This window comes from Patagioenas fasciata, chromosome 1 (genome assembly GCF_037038585.1).
Source record: "Patagioenas fasciata isolate bPatFas1 chromosome 1, bPatFas1.hap1, whole genome shotgun sequence".
Classification (NCBI taxonomy): Eukaryota; Metazoa; Chordata; class Aves; order Columbiformes; family Columbidae; genus Patagioenas; species Patagioenas fasciata.
In genome coordinates, this window is record NC_092520.1 from 215,907,490 (window position 1) to 215,923,660 (window position 16,171).

Below are 16,171 nucleotides of genomic sequence, written 5' to 3' on the forward strand. Positions count from 1 at the left end.
CTTTCTTGGCCTGAGGGGCCCAGAACTGACCCGGGATTTGAGGTTTGACTTCGCTAGTGCCCAGTGCAGAGACACAATCACTTCTCCAGTCCTGCTGGCCACACTATTCTTGATACAAGCCAGGATCCTGTGGCCTCTTGGCCACCCGCTGGCTCATGTTCAGCTGCTGTCACCAGCACCCCCAGGCCCTTTTCCAGCCCCTCCTCCCCAGCTGCAGCGTTCATGGGGTTGTTGTGACCCCAGTGCAGGACCTGGCACTTGACCCTGTTGAACCTCAGACAATTGGCCTCAAAACTCCCTGTATATAGAAAGGACTTAAAAAGTCAACCTTGTTTGATGTATTTCTGAAGAAATATAGAAGCACTTTCAACAGCTGTCTCTGCCCCCTTCTCCATTTCCCCCTTTTCCCACTGCAATTTGGGGCCAGTTTCCCCAAATCGGGACTTTACTCTGCGGGGCCACAGGCACGGAAGGGGAGGCGTCGCCATGGCACAAAAATACCCCAAACAGCCTGAATCTGGGTCTGCAACGGCGGGAGCGGGAGAAAAGGGCGGGGGAATAAAATGAAACAGGACAATTTTGGGGAAAAAAGCCCCCAGCACTTCCGGCGGCCGCGCGCTGCCGCGGAACCACAGAACAGCGCCTGCGGAGCTGCGCATGCGCATTGCGCTTTGCGAGCGGGCGCAGCGGGGCACGAAGGGCGGGGACATGCAAATCAGAGGAGCAGATGTCGAACGGGCCGCCGGGAAAAAGAAACAGAAAATAAAGAGAGAAATAAAGACAGAGATAGAGATAGAAACAGGAGAAACAGAAACAGAAGAGGCTGGGTAGAAATAGAACAGAAGCAAAAGCCGCGGCGAATATGCAAATCGGCTCGGGGTGTGGGCGGAGAGGCGAGTGGGCGGGGAGAATGCAAATGTGGATGCGGATCGTGCCAATCAGATCACGGATCGGAAAACAAGGGGCGGGGTGACGAGGAGCAGGGGAAAATGCAAATTAAAGGGGGGGATGCACCAATCGAGAGCCAGAGTGGCCGAAGGGGCCGCTGGGAGCCTCCGTCGCGGGGGTCTCCGGGTGCGGCGAGGGCCGGTGTCCGCGGATTCCGGTGGAACCGCGGGGAAGTGAGGGGAACAGAGCGAGAAAGGAGCTCGGGGGTTGGTGCGGGCGCGGCGAGAGTGACCGTGAGGTGGGAGGGTCTGGCAGTGGATGGGGCGGTGCGGCGGCGGTTACAAAGTATCGCTTCTCGGCCTTTTGGCTAAGATCAAGTGTAGTATCTGTTCTTATCAGTTTAATATCTGATACGTCCTCGATGAGAGGACTTTATATTAAACGGATTTTTGGGCCTGGGAGTTGGATCCGGAGCTTGCTCCCTCCGCTCCGCGCATCGTCCCGGTATTGCAGTGCCTCCGGGAACGGTGCACCCCCTCGGGGGACCCTGAACTGGTTAAAAACAGAATTGAAATGGTGTTGGGTACAAAGCTGCGCGGCTTGGGGCCGCGCTGGTGATTGTTCCGTGTCTGCCGCTCTCCGGACAGTCGCAGCGGAGTGCGGATTCTCAGCTGCGGGTTGACCCATGTGGATCGTCTGGTCTGGCTGACCCCGGGCGGACCCCTCGGTGAGGGGCCCCCCGCACACGTCCCCCCCCCGGCACCTCTATAGTTCGCCATGCAGCCCCCGTGCTCCACGCTGCCGTCCGCCCGTACCGGCCGTGCGGTGCTGCGGGGCCCGTGAGGCGCTGCCACCGCGCTCGTTGCCGCCGCTCGGGAAGGAAACGCCGCCGCCCCCGCCGTGCGCCGTGCCGAGCGCGCAACGCGGGAACCGCAGCGCCGGTGCCGCCGGGTGTCGCCGCTGCTGCCGCCCGGTGGCCGCAGCCGGTTCTGCAGCCCGGCCGTGCCGTGCCGGCTCTGGCGCCCGGGAGGACAGAATTGCTGCTGCTAAAAAAACCCTTTTATTTTAAAAAAGCCAATTACAAAAACCCTTAGACGCCTCTTTTTTTTGGGGGTGGGAGGGGGTGGGTCGGGGGGTTGAACAGTGAGGGGCTCAGGTGAGGGACAAGCGTCCTGCTCGGCTCTGTTTTCACAGAATCACAGTGTTAGGGGCTGGAACGGACCTCCAAAGATCATCCACTCCAATCCCCCGCGGAGAACAAGTTTCTTTTCCAAGGGAGGGAAGTTATGAAATTGAAGAAATAAAGTGGTGAAATTTATCCCTAGAAACTGGGATAAAAAGAGGGGGAAAGGCTGGTGGGGGAGGGGACTGGGCAGACCGGTGACACTAAAAGGGATTTACACCCGCGCCTCCCCGAAAGATTTGGGTTAAATCCGGGTGGTTTTAGGGATATTTTTGGAGTTGTTTCCTCCCCACCTCCACTGCTGGTGCTGAAAACAACAAATATTATCATTTTCATTTAAAAGGGGAAAAGTTCAAAGAAAAAAAAGGTTGTGTTTTTTTTTTTTCATCACTTCTGCCTCAAGGCAGCGGCACGAAGCCCCTTTATTAACCATTTCCTCCCCAATTTGGGGTTCTCTAAACTATCCCATTTCCCAGCTTGCTGTTGAAAACGCTCCAAACGGGACAAACTTCCCCCAAACCACGAATTAAAAGCCCTGACCTCACCCTCGCGGCTTGCCCATTTGTGCTGGAGCTGTATTTTGGGCCAAAATATGCATAAATTGGTATATTTTCGGCATAACGGCCTGGCGATCTTAAAAAGAGCCTTTTGAGCCCCGTTGTTACACACACCCGCTGATAATTTACCTGAGTAATTGCAAACCCGTCCCCCAACTGCGCCTTTTTCCGCTTCAAACGGACCCTCCGAGGAGCAGGGGAGGGCGGGCGGCCGCGGCCTCTCCCGGGAGCCGCAGTCTTCAGTCAGGTCCGCTCCGGGGGGGGGGGAGGGGGGTGGGCGGCAGGCGGCTCAGGGCAGCCCCCGCGGAGGTCCCCGGGGCCGGCGGAGGAGCAGGAGGCGACAGCCGGCCGGGGGCAGATGCCGGGTGCGTCCCCAGCTCGCCAGAGCTCCCTCTGAACCTCCTCCCGCGGCCCCGCTCGCCCCGCGCAGCCGCCCCCAGCTCCGGCTGCTCCTGCGAACCCGTCCCGTGTTCCTGGGCCGCGCCCGAGCCCCATGGTGAAGGCGGCAAGCCGGCCCTCGGCGTCTCCGGCGGCCCCTGTGGCGGATGCGCTCGACTCGCCCCCGCTCCCCCCCAGCCAAACCAGCAGCAGGTGCGGGCTCCAGAGCAGGTGGGGGCCTGAGCTCCTTCCAGGGGACCCACAAGGAAGCAGAATGGCTACTGAATGCTGGTGGTTTGTGGGTGCAGGCAGTTTCTTGCAGACTTTTCCTGCTGTGTGCAATTTGACTGCTAGTCAACCACTTTATTCTATAAACACGACAGTCTGGGTGAGCCCACTGTGAGCTCTCCCTGCTAAATAAGTGAGCTGTATGGCAGTGGTTTTACTACTCACAGGTCAGTGGCTGAGCCCAATTTAAGTTTAATATCAATAATTTGGCTTAAGTAGATGCACTCTAAATTAATTATTTAGAGATAAAAGGTTGTATGATTTTTAATACACTCTTTGCTTCATGTTACTTGGTAAGCTGGATTTGCTTAAATTTTAAAGTTCTGCTCATATTTACCAAAAGCAACTACAAACCACACTGAACGCTTGCAAGATAAGGTCTTGTTTGCACTTTACTGGGAAGAACAGAACGGTCCAGGAAAAACAATGATCCAAGGCTAACACGGAGGAGACATTACAGACGTCTGCAAAATGGGGCCTATTTCACACTTTGCTGAGAAGAAAGGATTTATTCAGACAAAACAGTACCTGCAAGGCTATGGACCATAAACAATGTCTACAGCTGAAAACACGAAAGGCCCATGTGGAATCGGAGAAAAAGATCCAAAGAGAAGCAAGAAGACCTCACAGTGGAATATTGCTGTTGGACTAAATGATGGTATGAACTGTTTGTAAAGATACAGAAGTCTATGGTTTATATGCTCGGGTTGGACCTCTGTGGAGGTGCCAGCCCTGCTGCTATTCTACTCCAGGTTTCTTCCCCAAGAATTTAGTCTGCTGCAGTCTGCCCTGTGTGCAGCTGTCGCCCGCGGTCTGCCCTGTGTGCCGTTACCAGCCCTCGCAGCCGTGTCCCTGTGCTGGCACTTGGCAGCTGCTGCAGGGGAGTTGGAGCTTTGCTTTTGTTGTATGCAGTAGTTGACACCTTTGGACAGAACTGTGACACTGATGTTTAGCAAAGCTGCAGGCTGATATTTATTATATTACTGCAAATATTAATAATCCAAGCGTTTGAGCTCACGGGGGTGGGGATGTGTAGGCGGGGGGCAGCACCCGCTGGGAGTGGGTGCGCACCCAGGGGTGCTGCAGCACGTCCCGCAGGGGCAGGCGCTGGGCCGGGCTGCGGCGCAGCAGGCGCGAGATGAGATCACGGGCACCCTCGGGCACGGCGGGCGGGAAGTGCAGGTCCACCTGGCGGGACGCGGGGGACTCAGGGACCCCGGAAATGGACGGGGCACAAGGACACCCCCACCCAGTACTGGTGTCCCTGGCCCCCCAGCCGTGGGTCTTGCCCCACAGTGGGAATGGAGGGTGTAGGGCAGGTGCTGTGTGTGTGGGGCCGGGATTCTGGGGTCCCGCCCAGCCCTTGGGTTCCCCAGCAGCATGTGTGGCAGGGGCTGCTCTCCAAAGGCAGGGTCCCCATGGCAGGGGATTCCGGGGGGTGTGAGCTCCCTAAACATGGGGTCTCTGTGGCAGGGTCCCCCCTGTGAGAGCACAGCATGTGAGTCTGGGGGTTGCTCTGGGGTCCTTGTGGGTCCCCGGAGGTGCTCCCCGGGTGGGTGGGGGTCCCTAGGGCGCAGTCCCCACCTTGGTGATGCGGTGGTAGGTCTCGTTGTGGGAGGGGCTCTCGAAGGGGGGGTGCCCAACCAGCAGCTCATAGCAGAGCACCCCCAGGCACCACAGATCCACCTTCTCGTCGTGCTCGCGCCCCTCCACCATCTCGGGGGGAAGGTAATCCAGCGTCCCACACAGCGTCCTCCGCCTGGGGGGCACCCCATGAGGAGACACCCCCACGTGTACACGCACCCACCGCCTCTCCAGAGGTACATAAAGGCAGCTCTGTTTCAGGGGGAGCCCCGCCTTGGCAGGTTCGGGCCCCCTGGGGTGCTTGTCACCCCCAGGCCAGTGACACCATCCCCATGGGGTCTCAGCCCCTGCTGTGTCCCTGTCCGCACAGGGTGCCCCATGGAGGACCCCCCCCAGAGCCCCCCCAGCCCTACAGGGCCCCTCCCCAGACCTTACCAAAGGGGAGTGGGTGCACAGACAACCCAAAGTCAGTGATCTTTAGCTCTTCCAGCCCCACGGGGTGCTCCCCCAGACTCACAGGGCCCCCCACAGCCGTACCGGAGGGAGGGGGCATGCACAGACCACCCGAAGTCGGCGATCTTCAGCTCCCCCATCAGCCCCAGCAGCAGGTTCTCAGGTTTGATGTCCCGGTGGATCACCTTCTTCCCATGGCAGTACAGCACCGCGTCTGCCGCCTCCTCCATCAGCTGGGGGAGACAAAATGAGGGGGTCAGGGCACCCCAAACTGGTCAGGGGACCCCCACAGCCCCCATGCAACCCCAGGGTCCCCCACTGAACAGAGGGTGGCCACTGTGGGTGTGGCAGCAGCTCCTCCATCAGCTGGGGATGGGTCAGGACACCCTCAAACTGACCAGGGGGCCCTTGGGGACCCCAACACCAATTCTTGGGTGGGACCTCAGCATTTGGGGCTGGTCAGGAGGCCCAGACCCCCATGTGTGTGGGTGACCCTGGTGTCTGGGGCGGTTCCAGCGCTCCCCCCTAGGGGTGCCCCATTTTGGGGTGACCTGACCGTGGCGGTGCGGGTGGCATCGAAGCGGCCTTGGCGCTGCAGCTCCTTGTAGAGCTCCCCCCTGGGCGCGTACTCCAGGATGAGGAACACCCGCCGCTCATCGTGGAAGTAGTTGTAGAGGCGCAGGATGTTGGGGTGCCTGAGGGGAACAGGGACACATGGTGAGGTCCCAGGACCCCTCACTACCACCACAGGGTCTCCAGAGCCACCCGTGGGCTCTCTGCAACCTACCCCCGCTGTCACCTAGGGGACCCCAGAACACCCCCAGTGTCACCTAGAGGACCCCAGTGCCACCCACCATCACCCCAGTGAGCCCCAGGACAGCCCTCCACTGTCACCCCAGGGTGTCCAGGACAGCCCCCACCATGACCCAGAGGACAACAGGAGTCCCACACTGTCATTCCAGTGCCACCCACCACCACCCAGGGGGTCTTCTGGGACCCCTTGATATTCCCCAGGATCCCCTCACTGTCACCCAGTGGGTCCCCGAGTGCCACCTCATCACCCCAGGACCCCCAGCCTCATCAACCCAGGGTCCCGCCAGTGCCATCCACCATCACCCAGGAGGTCCCCAGGACCCTACCAGCACCACCCAGGAGCCCCAGGCTCCCCCACCCTGCCTCCCCCCAGACACCCCCATGCTTGTGCTTCCTGACTGTAGGTGGGCCATGATCTCGATCTCTCGCCGCAGCTGGTGCTCCACCCCTTCCTTCTCCACCTGGGACTTGAAGAGGACCTTCAGCGCCACCAGGAATTTCGTGCTCCGCTCCCGTGCCAGGTAGACACTCCCGAACTTGCCCTTCCCCAGCGGCCGCCCAATCTCAAAGTCATCCAGCGTGAAGGTCCGTCTGCAGGGTGGGGGGCAGAGACACACGATGGCTGGGGTACCCCATCATAGGGGGGACACCCAGCACCTGCGCCCACACATAGTCAACACCAACCCCGGTGTCACCCACCAATGCCCAGGGGTCACAGGACCACCGCACTGTCAGCCATGGGGTCTCTGGGATGCCCCCCCGTCATACTGCGGGTAACTGGGCACCCCCAGTGCCACTCAAGGTGTCCTTGGACCCCCCATGATCACCCCAAGGTCCTCAGGGCACCCCACAGTGCTGCCCACCATCACCCAGGGGGTCTCTGGGACCCCCCCACTTATTATACTTGGGTTCCCAGGATGCCTCACAGACCACAGGACCTCCCCACTGTCACCCCATGGATCCCAGGAGCCATCCTCATTACCCCAGGGTCCCCTCAGTGCCACCCACCATCACCCCAGGGGGCCCCAGGGCTCCCTTCCCCCCAACACCCAGGGAGTCTCTGGGACCCCCACTCTGTGGTCCCCAGAAGCTCCCCAGGACCCCCTCCCCCCGCTGTCACCAGGGGGTGACTGGCATCCCCCAGTGCCACCCGGTGGGTTCCTGGCACCCCCTCCCCCATCACCCCAGGGTCTCCAGTGTCCCACATCACCCCAGGGGTCCCTGCTACCCCCAGGCCCCCCAGCGCTGCCCCCACCGTCACTCACTGGGGTGGGGGAGAGGCCTGCAGGGCAATGGGCTGCAAGGGCTCAGCTCCTGGTGGGGAAGGCTCAGCTGCGGGAACCCCCCACACACCCTGGGGGCCCCGAGGACCCTCCCGTGGGACACAGGCGTCCACGGACCCCCAGGTAACACCCGCGCTTCCACCAAGGGACCCAGGCGTCCGGCGCCCCAACCCCTCCCCAAGGGGCTCTGTCCCCCGGACCCTCCCTCCCCGTACCTGGCCGGCGCTCCGGCGTGAGCGGCTCCTCGCGGCGAACCTGCGGCCCGGCCGGGGAGGGGGGGTCACCCCGAGACACCCCTGCAGGGGTGGGGGACCCCAACACCCTCCCCAGGGACAGGACACCCCCAAAAAGGGCCCGCGTGTGCCTGAGCGCACCCCCCCTGGGACGGGGCCACTCCCAGGGGTCAGTGCGGCCCCAAAGAGGTCGGGACCCGCCCCAAGGGTGCCCCAGGGATGGGGCCCGGGGGACACCCCGAGACCCCCTCCCAAGGACGGCCCCCCGGCGGGGTTTGGGGCACTCCGAGACCCCCCCCATCCCAGAGAGCAGGACACTCCAGAAAGGGCAGCGTCACCCCAGTGCCCCCGGGGGGACACCCTGGCAGGGGAACGTCGCGGGGGAGGGGCTGTCACCTCGGGCAGGCTGGACACGCCGGGATTCGCGTTCTCCTTCTGCGCCATCCTGGGGGCGGCGAGGGGACACAGCATCACCACGGGACCCCAGATCTCGGGACCCCCAACCACCCGGGACACGCTGTCCCTGGATCCCCAGCCCCTCTGGACCCCCAGCCCCCCGGGAACCCCGAGACCCCCGGGACACGCGGTCCCCGGATCCCCAGCCCCCCGGGACCCCTGTTCCCCGGACCTGCTGTCCCCGATCCCCGCCCGCCGCGCTCTGCGCCCCCTCCCGCCGCCGCCTTCAAACCCGCCCTCTGGCTGGCACGCACCGCCCGCCTATTGGTCCCTGCTGCGGACGGCCCCGCCCCCACCCGCCTTCCTCCCTCCCCGCCGTTCTTACGCCGTTTTTCATTGGCCAGCCACGCCGCCCGCCTGGCGGGTGGGGCGGGAGCTCAGCGCTGATTGGCTGTCGGGCGCAGTTGGGCGTTCGAGCGCGTGCGGGGAGGCGGCGACCGGGGTAGAAAGTTGTAGAACAAGGGGCGTTGGTGAGGAGACAAAATGGTTTCCGGGGGTGCGGGCGGGCGGGACGAGGTGAGGGTCACCCTGCTGAGCAAAGAGCGGCTGTGCGGGCAGGGAGTGTTTAACGGGGAACGGCGGGGCTGGCGCCTCAGGTTTGTCAGAGGGCAGCTGAGGCAGCACGGGCGGTGTGTGAATTCAGACGGGCTGCAGGGTTAAATGAGCCGCAGCGTTGGTGGCAGCGATGAGTCTCTTGCAGAGCTCGCGGGTGTACCTGGCATTAAGTAAAAATTCTCTTCAAGCATTTCATTTCTTTCTTGGCTATTACTGCTTTAAGTGAAGCACCTGGTTCCGCTGGAATCCCTGTCTGCCAGGGACACTTTCCGCAGGAGCGCTGGTGTCAGTGCCAGAGCCCTGGGGTCCTCCTGCCCGGGGACACGGGCTCGTCCCCACCCCAGCGCTGGGAGGACGCAGCGCGGCCTGGCGCAGTGACACGGGACGGGTGGTGAAGAGCAATAGCAGTAAGTATGTACTTTTTTAAAAATGTCTTGCCAGTTAATGATGAATCCTACTCCAGTTGTTGCCTTGTCATGATTTCTAGAAACCCTGGCTGTCTTTCTCTTCCTCTTTACTGGTAAAGTTGTGGTTTTGTTACTAGTAGGTTACAATCAGGTGTTGATTCTGGAGGTGTTGAACATGCCTGGGGAAAGCTGTAAATACAGTGAAATTGGTGATTTGTAATGTACAGTGATACTGACTGCATCTCTGGTTTTCAGTACTTTGTTCTGAGTGGCGTTTGGGAAACGTAACAGGAAAGCCCAGCTGCAAGAGTTTAAAATTGGCTACAGGGTTATGTTGTGGGTTTTTTTAACAAATTTAATTGGACTGTGGAAATAATTTTATAGATGCTACAAAGGTAAAAAATATAACAAGATTCGCAGAAACTGTCATCAGCTGTAATAGGAAAAAAAGCAAAAGTAACTTTTACTTTGGTTCAAAGGAGGTATTCCAGAACTAGAAATGAAGATGAAGCTTTGCGTGGGAGGGAGATCAGCTCGGCACTAGGGAAGCTCCTTTTCCCTGGGTTTGCTGCAGCAGAGACTCAGGCACGGATTCCAGAAATTCTAAAATATCAGTTTATTTGCCAGGCACAGTGTAGAGCAGCTCGAGCTGCTGCTCCTGAAGAGGGACCGGAGCAGGAGGTCTTGGGCAGTTCTGCCCGCACGGTCCCGTCGGTCCAAGCTCTGGTGTTCGGTCGGCGTTCTGCACCCGCAGCTCTGGGTGAGACCCGGTCGGACGCGGTTCTGTCCCCTCGCGGTGTGACGGACGCGGCTCCGCTCCCAGGGACACCTCGGTGCCTGTGACCCAGAGCTGGGCACCGCTCTGCGCTGTGACGCCTGTGCTGGGCACCAGCAGCACCTCCGGCTGCTGCCAGAGAGGCTCCTTTTCCACTGTGATCTCACGGGCGTGGGGGAGAGAGGATAAAAGTGACAAAAGCAGCTGGATGGTTCAACTTGTTTCAAAAAAGCCCCAACATTCCAAAGCCGGCTGCACAGCCAAACGTATTCCTATACATCCGAGTTTTTCAGGCAGTTCCGGTGGACTAGAGAGTCTTTTAAAAAAATACAATAAAGGCAGCAAGCATGGGGACCGGCAGCCAGTAACAGGAGTGAGGCAAATGTGTATCAGTTAAATCAGCTCATCTCATATTCTGATAATGCTCTGTTAACTTTCCAACACCAGTGGAGTCCAACTCTCCTGCATCCTGTCCATCGGCTGCGGCAGCTCGGCCACCTGTGCTTGTTTGCTTGGCTGGGGTTTGGTTGGTTGGTTTTGGTTGTTGTTTGTTGTGTGTGGGTTTTTTGTTGTTGTTGTTTGTTTGTTTAACCAGGACTTGAAATGAATGGGGCAAAAGAGAGGAAGGAAAACTGGGAAGAGCAGGCCAGGCCTGACAGAGACACTTAGAAATAAATATTTAGGAGTGGCAATGGCACTTGCCACAATAATTATCCACGTTTCCTACGTGTCTATTCTAATTATATACTAATAATTTATCCATTTCTTTCAATAATTTAATGAAGAAATATGTTCAGAAAACATTTTATGCTGAAAAAATATTCTATATTCCAGTAGTATTTTCCTGCCCGCAAAGAAAAGCTGCTCTTACAGTTCATCTTATGATCGTCTGGCTGAAATACACAATTTAAATACAAGTTTCCAGCAAAGCTGCAGCAAGCCAGAGTAAGTCACTGTCAGGGAATAGGCTGCCTTAGCTTATCAAATTACTGAGTATACGGCTTTGTACAGAACCTGGTTAGAAACGGCTTGTACAGAACTCACTCAGCGTAAGGGAGTTTGCCCAACGCAGCTGTGAGCTGTGGACCCTGGAACTTTCTGTTTGTTACGGAAAAAGGCCTCAGAGTGCTCAAGACGAGGGAGCTGCTGAGAGAGGAACAGGACGGGTCTGCAGGGACGGGACACAGAGGGGAGTTTTGGCTACCGCAAATAACTTTTTATCTGCAGCTGCAGGTGCAAAATAGGAACTTGCAGGTCAGGACTTGGACTGACGGCCCCATCTGAGGTGAATGAGGAGATTCCGTGGAGAGCAGGGAGACCCCAGGCTCTAATGGTGCAGTTGGCCCGAGGGACGTGCGGGGGCTGGCACTGTGGGCAGAGCTGCCCAGGGTATTTCTGCAGAGGGTCCTGTGCAGCAGACACCCAGCTCGGGGTGCTCTGCGCTGTGCTGGCAAATCAGTTAATTAACAGTGATTTCTGGAATCTGTGCCAGTGTCTGCAGTGCAGAGCCTGGGGAAAAGAGCTGCCCTAGCTCGTGTGCTTTGACTCCATCCCCAGGCTCATTGAATTCTCGTCTAATTAAAAAAACAACAACAACAGCAACAAATAAAAACCACTACCACCAAAAAACCAGAGACACACACAAAAAATCCCCCATAAGACTCAGAGGCGCTCCAGCTGCTGTAATTGACTTCCCCATCAGCTCTGCATGTTGTGTTTGGTACATTCTCGCTTGCAGGTCTCTGTGAGCCTGTGTAACCAGAAGGCTTGGAGTAAAAGTTCTGAAGGAAAACTGACAGCTAATGTAGATAAATGTCTGCTGTGGGTTGTTCTACTTCTCCTCCAGCCGCTCTTCTCTGGGTCTCAGCTGAGCCCGGCTGATTCACTGGTAATGTAAATTGCACTAATTAAAGAAAGAGCTGGGTGACAAAGCTCTGATTTTAGTTGTCTGCTGAGCACTTGAAGATGTTGAATGCAGCGGGGTTACAGCCCCTAGAATTGCTCATGGCGTTCTTGCCGTTCGGAACGCTGTGGTTGAACTCGTCTGTGCTCAAGCACAGGGTTGTGTGTTCGCTGGGTGAGGTTGAAGCAGGCGCTCCGTGGAGGCGTTAACGTTCGAGAGGTGCTGCTGGGAAACCTGTGATCGCAGCTCGTCTGGGAAGGTGAGGGACAGCGGCAGCACAGCGGGTCACACGTGTGCTCTGTGAGATCGTCAGCGCGGGGTCGGCAGGCGGTGTCTGCAGTGGGGATTTGGGCAGCCCTGCTGTTGGGCTGTGCAGAGCCGAGCCTTACGAAAGCACGAGAAGTTCTTGGGAAGATCCGGACGTGTGTGACTGTCGTGTTTCTTGTTAGGATGGGAAGAGGCTTTGTCCTGAATTGGGAAACAGTGGGTTGAGTTCTGTCACTCTTTGGTTGGTCTCTACAGAACAAGTGACTTGGTAATGGAATTGGTAAATAAACCCATGAAGAGACCGGGAAGGAAAGGTTGGACAGTGTTTTTTCCTCCTGTGGGCTTTGACTTGTGTACAATATGAAGACAGTTGCTTCACGCTGTATTTTGGTCACATTGCGTGATCCTGCAGCTGAGGAGGAGCAATCAGTGCAATAAGGTGAGTGTGCTCGCAGAGGGAACCTCAGGAACGTGTCACCTGCCAAAAAACACAAACCTTTTTATTACCAGGCAAGAAGTGGCAATAAAACAGTTTTCTGGAACTATGCATTTCAAATAAAAGCGGCCTGTAGAAGTGAACTGGGGACGGTGGGAAGCGCTGCGTGCCCGGGCTGCGTCAGATGGACTTTAAATGTCACTGTCCTTCCTCTGCCGCCCGTTACAGTGAAACTTGTTATTCCTTAAATAAAGGATTTTCTCTCATCCTCAGGATGCGTTATTGAATGATGTTGAGGTGGGAGAAAATCTGCCTTATTAATGTTTATAAATATATAAAGGGTGAGTGCCATGAGGATGGAGTCAGGCTCTTCTCAGTGGCAAACAATGATAGGACAAGGGGCAATGGGATCAAGCTGGAACACAAGAGGTTCCACTTAAATTTGAGAAAGAACTTCTTCTCAGTGAGGGTAACAGAGCACTGGAACAGGCTACTCAGGGAGGTTGTGGAGTCTCCTTCCCTGGAGACATTCAAAGCCAGCCTGGACACATTCCTGTGCGACCTCTCCTAGGCGTTCCTGCTCCAGCAGGGGGATTGGACTGGATGATCTTTTGAGGTCCCTTCCAATCCCAAACATACTGTGATACTGTGATACTGTGATGTAGTCCATGCTGTTTTGTGGTACTAAAAGCGATACTTCAGGGCAGACTGAAGACAACAGCATCTACTTACTTAGCAAAGGCAACTTCATCCCCTTGTAATCTTCATAGTGCACAGGAGTGCACAGTGAATACTGGAAATCCAAACATCTTCTGTGGTTTTTATGTTCATGGCCCGAGTGTCAATTTTTAAATGTTCAGTTTCTGTAGGTTCATTCCCTTGGGGACAATCTGGTGAGCAATGGATGGGAATGCACTGAGCTCTTTTGCCTCGTTTAGCAGTGGTTTGGGTGTCTGTGTGACTGACCAGACTTGTATAAACACTGAACTGCAGGGAGGTTTTGCCTCTGGTGTCACAGGATCACTGCAGCCTTAGTATTTTATCAGCTTGCAGATGAACGTGTAGTGTGACCTTCACGGGGGTTTACTGCGTTGTGCTAACACAAATCAGCTTTGACCAGACCAATGTTGATAAGAAGAGAACCTTTTATGAACTGTTTATATAATTGTAAATATTTTTTAAAATAAGTTGTTTGGCGATACAAAAACTATGTATTAACCTTAAAAAATAGTTTTTTCTGGTAACCTTTAGGCTACTTAATATTTCCATTTGTCTCATGGGTGAGAATGTAAGACAGAGCTGCTGACCAGGACAGAACAAAGGGGTTTTTGTGGTCCGACGGCGTCCCGCTGTCCGGCTGCACGCTCTGTCGTGCAGAACCTCGCTGAGCTCCCCGGCCCCAGCACCGCTCACAAAGGGGACACAAAGGGGAGAGAGCAGCTGGTTTAGGGCCAGAAGAGGAGATGAAGTTTCTGTTCCTGGCCTGAGAACAGGCTCATGCGGCCGACTTTGGGGCTCAGAAACAGGTTGAGTTTGTGGCTTTGGGCTCAGAAATACAGGTCAAATCCTGCGTTTTTGGGACTGGAAAGCAGGCTCAGCAGCCGGGTTTGGGCTCCGAAACGGGCACTAAGTGAGCTGGTTTGGGGCCAAAAGCAGCAGCTTACGCTCCTTAGAATAGTTGTTAACTAATCATACAAACCCAGTAATGTTTATACAACGTACAACTATGATGTTTAATCCCAATACTCAGTTTTTCACAGCAATTGGTTTAACAACCTTGTCAAAAGCCCAGACTGTTGGAAGCAGCTGGAGCTTGTCAGGAGAATTATAGAATCATTTGGTTTGGCAGAGACCCTTGGGATCATGGAGTCCAACCATAACCCAGCCCTGCCCCTGCCCCCTGTCCTGAGAACCTCCTGTCCGTCTGTCCAGCCCTCCAGGGATGGTGACTCCAGCACTGCCCTGGGCAGCCTGTTCCAATGCCCCACAGCCCTTTGGGGAAGAAATTGTTCCCACATCCAACCTCAACCTCCCCTGGGCAACTTGAGGCCGTTTCCTCTGCTCCTGGCGCTTGTTCCTGGGGAGCAGAGCCCGACCCCCCTGGCTCCAAGCTCCTTTCAGGCAGTTCAGAGATCAGAAGGTCTCCCCTCAGCTCCTGTTCTCCAGCTGAACCCCCAGGTCCCTCAGCCGCTCCCATCACACTTGTGCTCCAGCCCCTCACCAGCTCCGTTCCCTTCTCTCCACTCGCTCCAGCACCTCAAGGCCTTTCTTGGCACGAGGGGCCCAGAGCTGACCCAGGATTGGTGGTTTGTCCTCCCCAGGTCCCAGCACAGGTTCGGTCACTGCCCCGGCCCTGCTGGCCACCCCAGTGCTGGTCCCAGCCAGGATGCTGTGGCCTCTTGGCCACCTGGGCACACTCTGGCTCATGTTCAGCCCATCACCAACAGCCCCGTGTCCTTTTCCAGTCGCTGTTCCCCAGCTGCAGCGTTCATAGGGTTGTTGTGACCCCAGTGCAGGACCCGGCACTTGGCCTTGGTGACCCTCAGACACCATCCAGGCCATGAACTGCAGCTTCTCCAGGAAGATGCTGGGGATACAGTGTCAAAGGCTTTGCTGAAGTCTAAGTAATTCTTTAATAAAGGTAGTTGAAAAGTCCCTTGGAAAACAAAATGCAGGGAAGACATAAAGCTTGAATCTGAACCTTTTCCTCTGTGATTACTGTGATGTAATTTGTTTTCCAATAAAATAAGAAATCTCAGTAAACAGGGGCAAAGACAAAAGGTCAGTTTTGAGACTTTTTGTAGGAACTTTTTCTTCCCTTTGCCCATGCTGAGCCTCCCCATCCCAGCTGAGGCACAACTTGCCAATTTTTAACTTTAATTTTATTGTTAGGTATTTTTAGAGGTAAATTTAGTAATGAAGTATCAGAAATACAGGCCACAAAGATGATTAAGGGCCTGAAACATCTTTCATATGAAGAGAGGCTGAGGGAGCTGGGACTGTTCAGGCTTGATAAGAGAAAGCACAGGGGATCTTATCAATGTGTGTCGATATCTGACGTGCAGAACGAGCAGGAGGGAGCTGGACTCTTAGTGCCCCGTGAAAGGGCAAGAACAAATGGGCATAAACTTAAAAACAACCCGAACACAAGAAAAACACTTTTCTAGTCTATTTTTTTAAACTGTGCGAGGCTGCTCAAGCCCGGAGCAAGTTGCCCAGAGAGGCTGTGGAATCGCTGTCTGTGCAGATGCTGAACCCTGGCGCCGCCAGGACGGCTCTCGGGGCAGGACAGACTGCCTGAGCCGGGCTTGGACCCGCCGAGCTCAGGAGGGTCCCTTCCCGCTGAGCAAGCCTGTGATCCGCGACATCCTGAAAACCGTTGTCCTTAGTTTCCAAACCTGACTTATTTTATGTTGGGATCTTGTGTAATGGATAAAAATTTCCACTTCAACCCATTTTGTGAAACCCAAAAAACCCCTCAGCATTACTGGATTTAAAGAAATTGCAAACTAGACAAGAGCAGCCATCTGACCCCTGTTATTTTAACAGCCTCGAGATATTCCAGCTGGGCACTGAGTGTCTCTGTTGTCTCAGCGTAGCGGCGGCGCCCCCAGCAGCCGTACCCACACCAGCGGTGCCCACACCATCGGCACCCACAGCAGCCGTACCCACACCATCGGCGCCCACGCCATCGGCGCCCCCAGCAGCCGTA

At 56.2% G+C, this 16,171-nt stretch overlaps 1 protein-coding gene and 1 non-coding gene across 3 annotated transcripts; one reads left to right on the forward strand and one right to left on the reverse strand.

The window, feature by feature from the left end:
- Positions 1–1,235: 1,235 nt before the first annotated feature.
- Positions 1,236–1,426, forward strand: LOC136097421 (U2 spliceosomal RNA). Its single transcript, XR_010650810.1, has one exon. It is a non-coding gene; the product is annotated as a U2 spliceosomal RNA (small nuclear RNA).
- A 2,242-nt stretch (positions 1,427–3,668) lies between these two features.
- On the reverse strand, positions 3,669–8,327 carry LOC136107300 (aurora kinase B-like). Of its 2 annotated transcripts, none has more exons than XM_065848265.2 (9): positions 8,289–8,327; positions 8,057–8,105; positions 7,643–7,682; positions 7,410–7,458; positions 6,544–6,735; positions 5,888–6,026; positions 5,416–5,564; positions 4,879–5,053; positions 3,669–4,482 (listed from the first exon to the last, which is right to left on the reverse strand). In XM_065848265.2, the coding sequence occupies exons 2-9, from the start codon at positions 8,102–8,104 to the stop codon at positions 4,309–4,311; spliced, it is 966 nt and encodes a 321-aa protein (XP_065704337.1). In that variant the 5' UTR covers position 8,105; positions 8,289–8,327; the 3' UTR covers positions 3,669–4,308. The 2 variants fall into 2 exon arrangements, with proteins under 2 accessions (XP_065704337.1, XP_071659716.1); XM_071803615.1 differs by having other exon boundaries at positions 8,293–8,315.
- Between the last annotated feature and the right edge of the window lie 7,844 nt (positions 8,328–16,171).

Bases quoted from the DNA above. Each gene is read 5' to 3' on its own strand.
- LOC136107300 (XM_065848265.2), bottom strand. From the start codon at position 8,104: ATGGCGCAGAAGGAGAACGCGAATCCCGGCGTGTCCAGCCTGCCCGAG. The intron at 5,565-5,887 runs GTCAGGTCACCC...TGTCTCCCCCAG, and splicing joins ATGCCACCCGCACCGCCACG to CTGATGGAGGAGGCGGCAGA. The intron at 4,483-4,878 runs GTGGGGACTGCG...GCGTCCCGCCAG, and splicing joins CCTACCACCGCATCACCAAG to GTGGACCTGCACTTCCCGCC.